The sequence below is a fragment of the Pelophylax lessonae genome (assembly GCF_965119305.1).
Source record: "Pelophylax lessonae genome assembly, chromosome: 9".
Classification (NCBI taxonomy): Eukaryota; Metazoa; Chordata; class Amphibia; order Anura; family Ranidae; genus Pelophylax; species Pelophylax lessonae.
Window position 1 is genome coordinate 257,508,163 of NC_138776.1, and position 17,233 is coordinate 257,525,395.

Sequence of the window (17,233 nt, forward strand, 5' to 3'; positions counted from 1 at the left end):
CCTCAAACAATGACCCCCCCCCCCCCCCAGGTGCCAATCGTGAGATATAATCCATACAATTCTACCCAAACTCACCTACTCTGCTACCCTCCTATACATTGGATGTGTGTTTGCCACCTCATGAGCTATATGACAGCTCTTCTCATGTAGGATCTTATCTGTGGTTCCTACCCCCTCCCCTATTACACTTACCCTTCCTCTCTCCCATCCACCCTTCCTTCTCCTCCTACCCTAAGGTGACCAGATTTTTAAAATGAAATCTGGGGACGTATTTATTTTTTATTGGCAAACGGCACAGGACTACATAATACACAGAGCATTGGGCACAAGACTGCATAATACACAGAGCGCTGGGCACAGAATTGCATAATACACAGAGTGCTGGGCACAGGACTGCAAAATACACAGAGCGCTAGGCACTGAACTGCTTAATACACAGAGCGTTGGGCACAGAACTGCATAATACACAGAGTGCTGGGCACAGGACTACATAACACCCAGAGCGCTGAGCACAGGACTACATAATACATAGAGCGTTGGGCACAAAACTGCATAATACACAGAGCGCTGGGCACAGGACTACATAATACACAGCGCTGGGCACAGGACTACATAATACACAGAGCGCTGGGCACAGGACTACATAATACACAGCGCTGGGCACAGGACTACATAATACACAGAGCATTGGGCACAGGACTGCATAATACACAGAGCACTGGGCACAGAATTGCATAATACACAGAGCGCTGGGCACATTACTACAAAATACACAGAGCGCTGGGCACTGAACTGCTTAATACACAGAGCGCTGGGCACAGGACTACATAAAAGATAGAGCATTGGGCACAATACTGCATAATACACAGAGTGCTGGGCACAGGAGTGCATAACACGCAGAGCGCTGGGCACAGGACTGCATAATACACAGAGCGCTGGGCACAGGACTACATAATACACAGCGCTGGGCACGGGATTACATAATACAAGGCGCTGGGCACAGGACTACATAATACACAGCGCTGGGTACAGGACTGCATAATACACAGAGGTCTGGGCACAGGACTGCATAAACGCAGAGTGCTGGACACAGGACTACATAATACACAGAGCGCTGGGCACAGGACTGCATAATACACAGAGCGTTGGGCACAATACTGCATAATACACAGAGCTCTGGGCAGAGGACTGCATAATACGCAGAGCACTGGGCACAGGACTGCATAATACTGGGAACAGGACTGCATAACACACAGAGCGCTGGGCACAGGACTACATAATACACAGAGCGCTGGGCACAGGACTACATAATACACAGAGCTCTGGCCACAGGACTACATAATATACAGGAGGGTGTTAGGCATAGAGTGCAGGGTTCAGAGGTTTGCTATGCACAGAGGACACTTCTGCCCCCACATCCATAGCTCACCTCTGCACCCTTCTCTCACAGATTATCTCTGCAGCCACCTCTTAGCCCCTCCCCCACAACAGCTAAACTCTCCATGCATCAGCTCTGACCCCTGCTCCCCCACTGTCCTCACCTGTGTACAAACTGACTGTTTCTCAGCCAGCATGGGATGCCCTCTCTACTGTACAGTAATCCGGCCTTGAATCCGGGGACAAAACCAGGGACAGACTTGGTCCGGGGACAGTGTCCTCAGCCTGGGGACTGTCCCCGGAAACTGGGGATGGCTGTCCTATGTCTATATACTTTTGCTAATAGTTGTCCCTCATTTCCATCTTAGAAAGTTGGGAGTTGTGTACACAGGTATATGGGGACTGAGCGTGTGAGTCTTCAAAAATATAAAATAAATGTTTTTTCATAATATTTTTTTCATTTAAAAAGATATACAGTATCTGACAAAAGTGAGTACAACCCTCATGTTTTACAACACAACGCTGAAGAAATGACACTTTGCTACAATGTAAAGTAGTGAGTGTACACCTTGTATAACAGTGTAAATTTGCTGTCCCCTCAAATAACTCAACACGCAGCCATTAATGTCTAAACTGCTGGCAACAAAAGTGAGTACACCCCTAAGTGACAATGTCCAAATTGGGCCCAATTAGCCATTTTCCCTCCCCGGTGTCATGTGACTCGTTAGTGTTACAAGGTCTCAGGTGTGAATGGGGAGCAGGTGTGTTCAATTTGGTGTTATCACTCTCACTCTCTCATACTGGTCACTGGAAGTTCAACATGGCACCTCATGGCAAAGAACTCTCTGAGGATCTGAAAAAAAAAAGAATTGTTGCTCTACATAAAGATGGCCTAGGCTATAAGAAGATTGCCAAGACCCTGAAACTGAGCTGCAGCACGGTGGCCAAGACCATACAGCAGTTTAACAGGACAGGTTTCACTCAGAACAGGCCTCGCCATGGTCGACCAAAGAAGTTGAGTGCACGTGCTCAGCGTCATATCAAGAAGTTGTCTTTGGGAAATAGACGTATGAGTGCTGCCAGCATTGCTGCAGAGGTTGAAGGGGTGGGGGGTCAGCCTGTCAGTGGTCAGACCATACGCTGCACACTGCATCAAATTGGTCTGCATGGCTGTCATCCCAGAAGGAAGCCTCTTCTAAAGATGATGCACAAAAAAGCCGGCAAACAGTTTGCTGGAGACAAGCAGACTAAGGACATGGTATACTGGAACCATCTCCTGTGGTCTGATGAGACCAAGATAAACTTATTTGGTTCAGATGGTGTAAAGCGTGTGTGGTGGCAACCAGGTGAGGAGTACAAAGACAAGTGTGTCTTCCTACAGTCAAGCATGGTGGTGGGAGTGTCATGGTCTGGGGCTGCAGGCACTGGGGAGCTACGGTTCATTGAGGGAACCATGAATGTCAACATGTACTGTGACATACTGAAGCAGAGCATGATCCCCTCCCTTCAGAGACTTGGCCGCAAGGCAATATTCCAACATGATAACAACCCCAAACACACCTCCAAGATGACCACTGCCTTGCTAAAGAAGCTGAGGGTAAAGGTGATGGACTGGCCAAGCATGTCTCCAGACCTAAACCCTATTGAGCATCTGTGGGGCATCCTCGAACGGAAGGTGGAGGAGCGCAAGGTCTCTAACATCCACCAGCTCTGTGATGTCATCATGGAGGAGTGGAAGAGGACTCCAGTGACAACCTGTGAAGCTCTGGTGAACTCCATGCCCAAGAGGGTTAAGGCTTTGCTGGAAAATAATGGTGGCCACACAAAATATTGACACTTTGGGCCCAATTTGGACATTTTCACTTAGGTTTGTACTCACCTTTGTTGCCAGGGGTTTAGACATTAATGGCTGTGTGTTGAGTTATTTTGAGGGGACAGCAAATTTACACTGTTATACAAGCTGTACACTCACTACTTTACATTGTAGCAAAGTGTCATTTCTTCAGTGTTGTCACATGAAAAGATAGAATAAAATATTTACAAAAATGTGAGGGGTGTACTGACTTTTGTGAGATACTGTATGCAACATAACAGAAGAACGGAGGCAGCTGGCAAAACACTGAAACACAATGTAGGCTGCAGTTAGCTAAATTGCCACAAGGCAGTATTGTGATTTGTAGGCAAAGACAGGAAGTGATGATGATAAAGACAGGAAGTGATGTCATGTACAAACAAGACTATATAAATGGTAAAGACAGGACGTTCTGCGACGAGTTGGGAGGAAGTAGAGAGGAGACATTGCTGGAACTGGCAGTAGAGGAGGTAATAAGATATTATTTTATATTTACACCCAGTAACCCCCTGTCGTGTCCGTCTTCGTCCTCCATAGTCACTGTGACGTCTTTTATCTCCAGAAGATGTTGATAGATATAGTTATCCTATACTTTATATAGTCTGTAATCGACAGAAATAAAAACACAGACAGATGTATCACTGCCCCTCCGTTCCATTTCAGCCATCACCCCCCCACGGAGAAAACATCCTCCTCAACCCACTATGGCCGCAATCGTAATTCTTTGACTTGCAAGCACCTCGCCCCCCCTATCAGAGAGCTTATTTCTCCTCGATCATCTCCTCACCCTGCCGGGTCCAGGACACTAAAGCCTCGTACACACGCAACGAATTTCCGCCGACCGGTCGTCCGTCTTTTGTCCAGAGTGGTGTCTGTTGGTTGGAATGTGCTCTAGACTGCACACAAATTCTCCCGTACGACAGAATTCTACTTCAGAAGTGATGTCATGTGTTGGATTGCTTTCTATGTGTTTTTTCCTCTCTGAGCACGCCTAGTCTTGCTCATAAGATTTTTCCCCTTCGAAATCTGTACTAATGAGACGAAAATCGGACGTGTTTTGACAGAGGACAAAAATTTTAATGCCTGCACACCAGGATTTTGTCAGACGAAAAGTCGGAGTCGGCTGTCGAAAGCACCATACTAACAAGCCGAAAATCGGCAGATCGGTCGTCGGACGAATTTTCCCGGCCGAATTTCTTCTCGTGTGTACGGGGCTTAAGGAACTCTACATCTGTCTACATTGACCAGAGTCTTGTTTTCATGACTTGACCATCTTAACGAGGGTGGATGAGGACCTTCGATCCCTCACCTTGGAGATCGCCCACCTGCTGACTAGGGAAATAAGGAGGATTCTCACATAACATCCCTCTCAGCTCTGTACTTAGTATATCGTATTAAAAAAAAACTTTTCTTCCAATTTTTATTGAGCGAAGGCAGGTTCAAAACCCTCCATTTTATTTGTTTCTATCTGACCCTTACTGTATGTGCACTGATTTGTTTTGGATTATTATGTCTCGTTATTATATGTGACATTCAGTGTACAGTAAACCCCCCTCCATTGCGGGGGTTACGTTCCGGACCCAGCCGCGAAAAGTGAAATTCCGCGAAATAGAAAAACCCTATTAAAATGCATTGTAGGCATGTTTTTTTACTGTCACTGTACGTGTAAAAGCATTTTAAGGTCTTTAAACACACTTTTAAAACAATAGAAACTCATTTAAACACATAAAAGATACTAAGAGACAGAGCAAGAGCTATGAAAAACACAAAAATATTTCATTTTTAATGATTTATATAGTAAAATAACATTACAAAAAAAAACGCGAATTACCGGGACCGCAAAAACTGAACCGCGATGGAGCGGGGGATTACTGTATATTACTTTACTCTCGGCAGGGAAAACTATTTTCAGATGTTTGCTGATCCCAATATAAAGTCATTGTCTGTTTATTATAGTATGTTTTACGTTTTAAAAAAAATTCTTGGGGGGGGGGGGAGCCCAACCCCAAACCCAAACCCAACCCTAACCTTTACTTCCTGTTCAGGAGAGATAACCTAAACCAGGGGTCTTCAAACTATGGCCCTCCAGTTGTTCAGGAACTACAATTCCCATCATGCATAGTTACATAGTTACATAATAGGTGAGGTTGAATAAAGACAATAGTCCTTCCAGTTCAACCTGTGTAGGTGTGTGTGGCCGTAATCATCTCTCATACCCCTGAATGTTCTGATCCTTGAGATGTACGTCTAAGAGTCTTTTGAAAGCCACCATACTCCCCGCAGAAACCACCTCTTGTGGTAGAGAATTCCACAATCTTGTAGCCCTAACGGTAAAGAACCCCCCGCGTTGCCTGAGGTTAAAATGCTTCTCCTCTAATCGCATTGTATGCCCTTGAGTCCTCATGCAATCCCTCCGATTGAATAGCTTTTTTTTCTATGCTGAGATCACAATTGAGATATTTATAAATTGCAATCATGTCCCCTCTCAGGCGTCTCTTCTCCAGGGAGAATAAATTAAGCGATTGTAGACGCTCTTCATAATTAAGGTCCTCCAATCCCCTAATTAGTTTAGTTGCCCTTCTCTGGACTCTCTCCAGCTCGAAATGCCTAGTCATTTTGGTGAATGTAAGAGTTTTACAATGCCTCATGGGACGTGTAGTTCCTCAACAGCTGGAGGACCGTAGTTTGAGGATCCCTGACCTAAAGTAAGAGGAAATCTTTTAGACAGTTGTCACAGGCATAGGTGTCCCCCATAGGATTTCTATTTTATTTCTGTTCCAATGACAACTCAACATGTAGCATTTTACCTCAGTTTAAGTCCTGGCAATAATGGCCACCAGGACAAATGGCGATGACGAGTCTTCCTGATTTGCAAAAACTCTTTAACTCTTCCCAACATGCAAAACTAGATCTAAAAACTCTTCCCAACATGCAAAACTAGATCTAAAAAACTATCAAAACACATAGGTTAGAAGGATTCTTTGCAGTTTATCGTGATAATTGTTACGTTCTATAGGTGAGCCATTAACACCCAGCATTCATCTCCATAGGGCATCACCCATCACAGTGCCTCCACCTCACTGCCTGACAATAGAGGTAACCAGTGCCAAGAAGGTTCCAAAAGTCACCAAAAAGATCATTGGACTGCTGACTGAAGAGGTGAGCGGTGCCGGGAATTCTGGGATATTATCCAGTAACAGACAAGGGATGTGACTGGATGGTAATTGCATTAATGTGTGTGTCAGGTTCCTAGGGTCAGGATTTTACTGTGTGGAGGAGTGGGAGTATTAAGAAGGACCCAAGGATATTTCTACAAGGACGTCATGATGGAGAATCAGCCGCCCCTCACATCACCGGGTAAGAGGAGACTTTATTGTAAAGGAGAGAGCAGTACGGAGAGTCCACCTAGATCCCCCATCATCTGATAAACACATAGAAACAATGTATTCAGTCAGTGTGTGTGTTTCCTACAGATGGATCCAGTAATGGGAACCCACCAGAGAGATGTCCCCGTCCTCTGTATTCCCGGGATTCCACACAGGAAGATCACACCATCCCTCACCATCATCAGGTAGGTGGGATTGAGTATGTAGACCTAAAAATGCGTTGTAATATCTTGTTCTTTTCTACAAATGTATTCTATCATCTTTGGGGTTTAGGGTATAAAACTGAGAGACATCAAAGTTGAGGATGAGGATGAAGAGGAAGAAGAAGAAGAGACGGTGGTGAGTTTTTTTTTTTTCTTTTCTATATTAATAAATTGTATTCTCCTTGGTAGTCCTCACCATGATCAATTAGATCCTAAATAGGGACCTAAAAGAATATTCTAAGGTGTGATATAACATTCTTCTATGTCAACTCGTGTTCCTTTTTAAATGTATTTCATCAACTTTGGGGTTCAGGATGAAGAACTGAAATACATAAAAGTTGAGGTTAAAGAGGAGGAAGAAGAGATGTTGGTTAGTGGAGATCAGCAAACTATGGAGGAGGGAGATCCGCAAACTACGGAGGAGGGGGAGACCTTTATGCCTGCTAAAGAAGAGGAATCTTCTCTACATATAGACACAAGTGAGTAATAAACACCAAATGGAGAGATGGTTCATTTTTTTCTTTTACATTTATGAGCATATGGTATGTGTATTTAAATCAAGCGTTAAAAAAACATATCTTCGAGTTCATCTAAAAAAAACTTAAACCCGCAGTTGATCCAGATGAAGGCGTAAAACCCTTGTACTACTTGACCCAACTTCCTTAAAAAGAATTGACTGCTAACTGTAAACTTGTCATCGATGAACCTTTCTCACCACCCAATATTGGAAAAACAAATGAGGTGGGAATATTGTACACCATATAATAAAAAATGTTCTGCTCCTTACTAACAAATACAACCTTTTCTATCCATAACAATAACAGTGTTCCAGCCTAATTACATGGAGGTACTGTACACCATATGAAAGGCCAATCTCCATTCCTCAATATAATGTCATGTTCCGAACTGAGGATGAGAAGTGAAATGAGGAGGAGATACTGTACACCCTATGAAAGGTCCATCTCCATTCCTCAATATAACGTCATGTGCCCAACAAATGAGGAGGAAATGCTGTACACCATATGAAAGGTCCATCTCCATTCCTCAATATATCGTCATTTTCCCAATAAATGATGTGGAGATACTGTACACCTTATGAAAGGTCCATCTTCATTCCTCAATATAACATAATATTCCCAACAAATGAAGAGGAGATACTGTACACCATATGAAAGGTCCATCTCTATTCCTCAATATAACGTCATGTTCCCAATAAATGATGTGGAGATGCTGTACACCATATGAAAGGTCCATCACATTCCTCAATATAACGTCATGTTCCCAACAAATGAGGAGGAGATACTGTACACCATATGAAAGGTCCAACTCCATTCCTCAATATAACGTCATGTTCCCAACAAATGAGGAGGAGACACTGTACACCATATGAAAGGTCCATCTACATTCCACAATATGACGTCATGTTCCCGACAAATGAGGAGGAGATACTGTACACCTTATGAAAGGTCCATCTTCATTCCTCAATATAACATAATATTCCCAACAAATGAGGAGGAGATACTGTACACCATATGAAAGGTCCATCCCCATTCCTCAATATAACGTCATGTTCCCAACAAATGAGGAGGAGATACTGTACACCATATGAAAGGTCCATCTCCATTCCTCAATATAATGTCCTCTTCCCAACAAATGAGGAGGAGATACTGTACACCATATGAAATGTCCATCTCCATTCCTCAATATAACGTCATGTTCCCAACAAATGAGGAGGAGATACTGTACACCATATGAAAGGTCCATCTCCATTCCTCAATATAATGTCCTCTTCCCAACAAATGAGGAGGAGATACTGTACACCATATGAAAGGTCCATCTCCATTCCTCAATATAACGTCATGTTCCCTACAAATGAGGAGGAGATACTGTACACCATATGAAAGGTCCATCTCCATTCCTCAATAGAACATCATATACCCAACAAATGAGGAGGAGATACTGTACACCATATGGAAAGTCCAGTTCCGTTCCTCCATATAACGTCATGTTCCCAACAAATGGGATTTTGTACACCGTATGAAAGGTCCATCTCCACTCTTATCTAGTTTGTGTCATATTTTGGTGTTGTACCTAATTCCACACAAGAGCTCTCGGCACTAGACCAACTTACAAGACACTTCTTATCAATAACACTTTAAAAACATGTATTTTCCACAGGTGGACGCTATGTGGGGAATATCTCAGAAGGGCATTTTATATTACCCGTAAATTGTAAGTCAGAAGAACATTCCTTTGCTGAAAATATACATCACAGTCCCTACTGTTTGGAGACCTCAATGGATCCCTCTTATCCTGAGAAACCTTCTAATCCATCACACATTATGAATAAAGACCCCCGCCTCCATTCTTCCACTGCAGACACATCTAAACTCATGGAATCTTCTTCCAGCTATGAAGGGATTAACGCAGCCGAAAAACCATTCTCGTGTTTGGGGTGCGGGGAATCTTTTAGAACGAAATCTGAACTTCACGTACATCTCAGATCTCATACCAGCGTGGCTTTTCCATGTTCAGAGTGCGGAAAAACTTTTGCTAAAAAAAGAGAACTTTATAGACACCAGAAGACTCACGAGAATGAGAATAATTATTCATGTTCAGAGTGCGGGAAATGTTTCACTGTGAGAAAAAAATTTCTAGCACACCAGAGAATTCACACGGCTAAACGTCCTCATTCATGTTCGGAGTGTGGGAAATGTTTCACAGAGAGAAGTAGACTTCTAACACATCAGAGAAGTCACACGGGCGAGCGTCCTTATCCGTGTCCAGAGTGCGGGAAATGTTTCACCAAGAAAGCCATACTTCTGTCACACCTGAGACTTCACACGGGCGAGCGTCCTTTTTCATGCTCCGAGTGCGGCAAATGTTTCAATCAGAAAGGAAGCCTTATTGCACACCAGGGAAGTCACAAAGGCGAGTGGCCCTTCTCTTGTTCAGAGTGCGGGAAACGCTTCACGTGGAAAGAAAGCCTTCAAAGACACCTGAGAAGTCACATGAGTGAAAGTCTTTTTACGTGTTCAGAGTGCGGGAAAAGTTTTACGGAGAATGCAAAGCTTCGTAGGCATCAGAGAACTCACACTGGCGAGCGTCCTTATTCGTGTACAGAGTGTGAAAAAAGTTTCACTCGCAAAGAACTACTTACTGAACACCAGAGAAGCCACACGGGAGAGCGCCCTTTCTCTTGTTCAGAGTGCGGGAAATCTTTTTCACTTAAAGGAAATCTAATTAGACATCAGAGTACGCATACATAGCTACTGATGCTGATGAAATTCACTATATCGTCAAAAGTATTGGGACACCTGCCTTTACCCGTACATGAACTTTAATGGCATCCCAGTCTTAAGTCTGTAGGGTTCAATATTGAGTTGGCCCACCCTTTGCAGCTATAACAGCTTCAACTCTTCTGGGAAGGCTGTACACAAGGTTTCGGAGTGTGTCTATGGGAATGTTTAACCATTCTTCCAGAAGGCTTGGCTCCCACTCTCCTCTCTAATTCAACCCAAAGATGTTCTATTTGAGGTCAGGACTCTGGAAATGGACCTTCTGGATACTCTAAAATTAGGCCTTCTGAAATCTCTGGAGCTGGATCTTCTGGACTCTTTGGAACTGGACCTTCTGAAATAATCCATCCTTAAGGTGTTCTATTGGGTTGAGGTCTATGTCTGTGGTCTGTGCCTATGGGAATGTTTGACCATTCTTCCAGAAGCGCATTTGTGAGGTCAGGCACTGATGTTGGCTTGCAGTCTCCACTTTAATATGTCCTATCGGGTTGAGGTCTGGACTCTGTGACGGCCAGTCAAGTTCCTACACCCAAAACTCACTCAGCCATGTCTTTATGGACCTTGCTTTGTACACTGGTCCAAATCATTTGGTGGAGGGGGGATTATGGTGTGGGGTTGTTTTTCAGGCTTGGCCCCTTAGTTCCAGTGAAGGTGTCAGCATACCAAGACATTTTGGACAATTTCATGCTCCCAACTTTGTGGGAACAGTTTGGGGATGGCCCCTTCCTGTTCCAACATGACTGCGCACCAGTGCACAAAGCAAGGTCCATAAAGACATGGATGAGCGAGTTTGGGGTGGAGGAACTTGACTGGCCTGCACCTCAACCAAATAGAACACCTTTGGAATGAATTAGAATGGAGACTGCGAGCCAGGCGTTCTTGCCCATCAGTGCCTGACCTCACAAATGTGCTTCTGGAAGAATGGTCAAACATTCCCATAGACACTCCTAAACCTTGTGGACAGCCTTCCTAGAAGAGTTGAAGCTGTTATAGCTGCAGAGGTTGGGCCAACTCAATATTGAACCCTACGGACTAAGACTGGGATGCCATTAAAGTTCATGTGCGGGTAAAGGCAGGCGTCCCAATACTTTTGGTATTCTAGTGTATGTACCACGGCGTTAAACTGTTTTTAGTGTATATATAACTGTTTAAAAACTGAACTAAAGGAGTATGTGACGGCAAAAGTAATATTTCAGTTACAGGCGGAGCTTTGTGGGCGAAGTCATTTGTTGAGTTCTATTTACATAGAAAATACATTCTTCTATCACACCTGAAAATTAACACAAGTGAGCATCTTTATTCAAGCTCAGAGTGTGGGAAATGTTTCACAAAGAAAGGAATCCTTATTACACAGTAGAGAAGTCGCAAAGGCCAAATGCCTTTCTCTTGTTCAGAGTGCGGGAAATGTTTTACTCAGAAAGAAAGCCTTTATAACACATTAGAGAAGTCACAAAGGTGAATGGACTTTCTCTTGTTCAGAGTACGGGAGATGTTTCATGTAAGATGGAAGCCCTATTACACATCAGAGAAAACATGAAGGCGAAAGGTCTTTCTCTTGTTGAGAGTGCGGGAAATGTTTCTCAGAACTAAAGCCTTATTACACATCAGAGAAGACACAAAGGCGCATAGCCTTTCTCTTGTTCAGAGTGCGGGAAATGTTTCACTGAAAAAGGAAGCCTTTATTACACATTAGAGAAGTCCCAAGGGTGCATGGCCTTTCTCTTGTTCAGTGTGCGGGAAATGTTTCACTCAGAAAGGAATCCTTATTACACAGCAGAGAAGTCACAAAGGCAAATTACCTTTTTCTTCTTCAGAGTGCGGAAACTATTTCGCTCAGAAAGGAAGACTTATTACACATCAGATAATTTACAATGGCAAATAGCCTTTCTCTTGTTCAGAGTGTGGGAAATGTTTCACTCAGAAAGGAAGCCCTTATAACACATTAGAGAGGGAGGGAGAGGGGGCACTGGTGCTCTGTGAAAGGAGTGGGGCCACTGTTGCTCTGTGGAGAGACAGGGGGGCACTGGTGCTCTTGTGGAGGGGGGGGGGCAGTGGTGCTTTGTGGAGGGAGAAGGGGGCACTGGTGCTTTGTGGAGGGAGAGGGGGGCACTGGTGCTCTGTGGAGGGAAGGGAGGCACTGGTGCTCTTGTGGAGGGAGGGAGAGGGGGGCACTGGTGCTTTGTGGAGGGAAGGGGGGCACTGGTGCTTTGTGGAGGGAGAGGGGGGCACTGGTGCTTTGTGGAGGGAAGGGGGGTACTGGTGCTCTGTGGAGGGAAGGGGGGGCACTGGTGCTTTGTGGAGGGAGAGGGGGGCACTGGTGTTCTGTGGAGGAAAGGGGGGGCACTGGTGCTTTGTGGAGGGAGAGGGGGGCACTGGTGCTCTATGGAGGGAAGGGGGGCACTGGTGCTTTGTGGAGGGAGAGGGGGGCACTGGTGCTTTGTGGAGGGAGAGGGGGGCACTGGTGCTTTGTGGAGGGAAGGGGGGCACTGGTGCTCTGTGGAGGGAAGGGGGGGGGCACTGGTACCTTGTGGAGGGAGAGGGGGGCACTGGTGTTCTGTGGAGGAAAGGGGGGGGGACACTGGTGCTTTGTGGAGGGAGAGGGGGGTACTGGTGCTTTGTGGAGGGAGAGGGGGCACTGGGGCTCTGCGGAGGGAGAGGGGTCACTGGTGCTTTGTGGAGGGAGAGGGGGGCACTGGTGCTTTGTGAAGGGAGAGGGGGCACTGGTGCTCTGTGGAGGGAGAGGTGGGCACTGGTGCTCTGTGGAGGGAGAGGTGGGCACTGGTGTTCTTTGGAGGGAGAGGGGGGTCACTGGTGCTCTGTGGAGGGAGAGGGGGGGCACTGGTGCTCTGTGAAGGGAGAGGGGGTACTGGTGCTCTTTGGAGGGAGAGGTGGGCACTGGTGCCCTGTGAAGACAAGGGGGGCACTGTTGCTTTGTGAAGAGAGAGGTGGGCACTGGTGCCCTGTGAAGACAAGGGGGGCACTGTTGCTTTGTGAAGGGAGAGGTTGGCACTGGTGCCCTGTGAAGACAAGGGGGCAATGTTGCTCTGTGAAGGGAGGGGAGAAATTGACGTTCTGTGGAAGGAGAGGGGGGCACTATTGCGCTACAGAGGAAGAGGGGCACTGGTACTTTCTGGGAGGGTGTGTGTGTGGGGGGGGGCTTGGTGAGGTAAGGGTGGGAGACAGTGGTGTCCAGTGGATTTGTGTCCTGTCCATGCTTTGTGTATCACGCCGTTTTTGTCGCTCGTCAGGAGATCACTCCACCCACCTGGCAACAAAGGAGCCGATGCCGGGTGTTGGAATCCCAGCACCTGGCCAGTAGCAAGACACATTGTTATAATCCCGGGACAGTCCCGCAGAATCCAGGACAATAGGCAGGCATTAAAAATTGGATGGGGACACTCAGATCAAGAGATACGCTTCGTGGTTTTTGGTCTCTGAGTGATTCTAAACACAGGAGCTGGTCAAGGCCAATTTCTCCAATATCTACTCTACGTGGAGAGCACTTACAAGAAACAAGTGGCAGAATCTCCGGCGAAAGAGGAAGTTTCCATCTCTTTTCATATAAACAGGAAGATCGATTATGTATGCAAAAGTCACCATACAACCATAATTAGCATTGATGTTTAATGTGTAAATGTATTATTGATTAACAATGATCCTTTGTATCCTTTGTACAAGCTAAAATAAAAGTCTTTGACAATATGGTGACATTTAGTCGTTGTAAATATGGAGGCTGTTAGCACGGGTCACAGGATACATCTACAACATGCATGGGGCTACAGGACCACACTATGTTAGCACACTATATTGCCAAAAGTATTGAGACTCCTGCCTTTACACTCACATGAACTTTAATGGCATCCAAGTCTTAGTCCGTAGGGTTCAATATTGAGTTGGCCCACCCTTTGCAGCTATAACAGCTTCAACTCTTCTGGGAAGGCTGTCCACAAGGTTTAGGAGTGTGTCTATGGGAATATTTGACCATTCTTCCAGAAGTCCAGTTGTGAGGTCAGGCACTGATGTGGCTCGCAGTCTCCACTCTAATTCATCCCAAAGGTGTTCTATCGGGTTGAGGTCAGGACTCTGTGTAGGCCAGTCAAGCTCCTCCACTCCATGTGTTTATGGACCTTGCTTTGTGCGCTGATGCGCAGTCATGTTGGAACAGGAAGGGGCCATCCCCAAACTGTTCCTTCAAAGTTGGGAGCATGAAATTATTCAAAATGTCTTAGTATGCTGACGCCTTAAGAGTTCCCTTCACTGGAACTAAGGAGCCAAGCCCAACTCCTGAAAAACAACCCCACATCATAATCCCCCCTCCACCAAATTATTTGAACCAGTGCACAAAGCAAGGTCCATAAAGACATGGATGAGCGAGTTTGAGGTGGAGGAACTTGGCAGTCCTGACCTCAACCCAATAGGACACCTTTGGGATGAATTAAAGCAGATACCGCGAGCCAACATCAGTGCCTGACCTCACAAATGCGCTTCAGGAAGAACGGTCAAACATTCCCATAGACACACTCCTAAACCTTGTGGACGGTCTTCCCAGAAGAGTTGAAGCTGTTATAGCTACAAAGCGTGGGCCAACTCAATATTGAACACTACGGACTAAGACTGGGATGCCATTAAAGTTCATGTGGGTGTAAGGGCAGATGTCCCAATACTTTTGGTAATACAGTGAAGGTATATGGGGGAGTATACAGGACGACAGTGTCATGTCATTAATTGGTATACAGTGGGGAAAACTATTTGATCCCATGCAAATTTTGTAAGTTCTATTGAAGGATCTATACATTTTTATTCTAGGTGTAATTTAAATAAGAAAAGACAGAATATCAACCAAAAATTGAGAAAAAACACATAATACAAATGTTCTAAATTGAGTTGCAGTTCAGTGCGTAAAATAGGTTTTTTTTTTTTTTTTGGTGCATTGGCCAGGTATCGAACCCGGAGCGCCCCCAGAGGTAGCCGAGTTAGCCACCACAGCACTAGCGTACCAATGCTTAAAATAGGTATTTGATCCCCTACCAACCAACAATAATTCTGGCTCCCACAGACTGGCTACAGCATGGGTGCTCAACCTGTGGTCCTCCACCTGTTATGGAACTACAAGTTCTATGAGTCACTGAAAGCCGCTGATAGTTACAAGCATGACACACAAAGGCAGAGATATGGTGGCACTTTTAGTTCCTCAACAGCTGGAGGGCCACAGGTTGAGCACCCTTGGGCTACAGCATGTGCTAATGTGGTACACAGTTTAGTCCTGTTATTTTAAGAAGGTGCTCCTAACAACAACTCGGTATGTGTATAAAAGACACCTTTCCACAGAATCTCTTTCTTCCATGCAGACCTCATCATCATTGGCAAGACCAAAGAGCTGTCAAAGGAAGCCAGGGACAAGATTGTAGAGCTGCACAAGGCTGGAATGGGCTACAAGACCATCAGCAAGAAGCTTGGTGTGAAGCAGACAACTGTTGGAGCGATTATTCGCAAATGGAAGAAACACAAAATAACCATCAATCGTCCTCGGTCTGGAGCTCCGTGTAAGATTTCACCTCATGGGGTAAGGATGATCATGAGAAAAGTGAGGGATCAGCCCAGAATTACACAGGAGGAGCTTGTGAACGATCTCAAGGCGGTTGGGACCACAGTCACCAAACAAACCATTGCTAACACAATACGCCGCCATGGAAGTGGTTTAAATTATTCAGAGAAGGATTGGGAGAAAGTGCTGTAGTCAGATGAGACCAAAATTGAGCTCTTTGGCATTAACTTGACTCTCCGTGCTTGGAGGAGGAGCAATGCTGACTATGACCCTTATAACACCATCCATCATTGTAAAATCTTGGATGAGAATCTTCTTCCCTAAAGCCTCGTACACACGCAACGAATTTCCGCCGACCGGTCGTCTGTCTTTTGTCCAGAGTGCGTGTCTGTTGGTTGGAATGTGCTCTAGACTGCACACGAATTTTGTCGTGCGACAATAGATGACGTCACTACGTCCGACGCTACAAAAGAGGAAGTGAGTTTTTGGCCGTGACCATTCTGGGCATCTTGCGCTGATTTCGGTAGCATTTATTTGGTTAACGACATTTCGCTAGTTTCCGAGACATCGTTCGAGAAGCAATTATGATGACCGAGAGACGAAAGTTCTTTCTTGATACAATGGCTAGTTTTCTTTACAAAATTCTCCCGGGTCGTTATTTGCTTCCGATCATGCGTGTTCTGATTTTAGATTTTTGTCTGACGAAATCTGTACTGACTGCACGAAAATCGGACGTTGTGTTGACGGACGACAAAAATGATATAGCCTGCACACCAGGATTTTTTCGGCCGAAAAGTCGGAGTCGGAAGCACCATACTAACAAGCCGAAAATCGGCAGATCGGTCGTCGGACGAAATTTCCCCGCCAAATTTCTTATCGTGTGTATGGGGCTTTACACTAAGATGGGTCATGGATGAGTTTTCTGGCCTGGCAATGACCCAAACCAAGGCAACAAAGGAGTGCCTCAAGAAAATGCACATTAAGGTCATGGAGTGGCCTAGCCAGTCTCCAGACCTTAATCCTATAGAAAATGAATGGAGGGAGCTGAAACTTCGACTGACCAAGCAACAGCCAAGAAACCTTAAGGATTTAGAGAAAATCTGTAAAGAAGAGTGGACCAAAATCCCTCCTGAGATGTGTGCAAACCTGGTCACCAACTACAAGGAACATCTGACCACTGTGCTTTCCAACAAGGGTTTCTCCACCAAGTACTAAGTCATGTTTTGCTTGGGGATCAAATACTTATTTTACTCACTGAACTGCAACTCAATTTTTATTATTTGTATCGTGTTGTTTCTGGATATTTGGTTGATATTCTGTCTCTCTCATTTAAAATACACCTATGATAAAAAATTATAGACACTTCATTTCTTTGTAAGTGGGCAAACTTACAAAATCTGCAGGGGATCAACTAATTATTTTCCCCACTGTATGGGGCTGTAGGGGAAGAAGGTGTTACATCCATACACTTGCAAATAGGACTATACAGGCAGACGGTGTCACGTCACACTCAGGGTACAGGGGCATCTCATAAAATTAGAATATCACCAAAAAGTTAATTTCTCTTACGT

At 45.1% G+C, this 17,233-nt stretch overlaps 3 protein-coding genes across 3 annotated transcripts in view; all 3 read left to right on the forward strand.

Moving 5' to 3' along the window:
* The window catches only part of LOC309563412 (uncharacterized protein), a 44,716-nt gene extending 34,625 nt beyond the window's left edge, over positions 1-10,091 (forward strand). The window contains exon 6 of the mRNA XM_082267806.1: positions 8,997-10,091. Coding sequence (XP_082123932.1) covers positions 8,997-10,087 — 1,091 coding nt within the window. The 3' untranslated portion in view covers positions 10,088-10,091. The remainder of the gene's footprint in view (positions 1-8,996) is intronic.
* The window catches only part of LOC309564402 (uncharacterized protein), an 880,901-nt gene that overhangs the window by 429,896 nt on the left and 433,772 nt on the right, over positions 1-17,233 (forward strand).
* The window catches only part of LOC309562906 (oocyte zinc finger protein XlCOF29-like), a 99,034-nt gene that overhangs the window by 21,880 nt on the left and 59,921 nt on the right, over positions 1-17,233 (forward strand). The window lies entirely within an intron of this gene.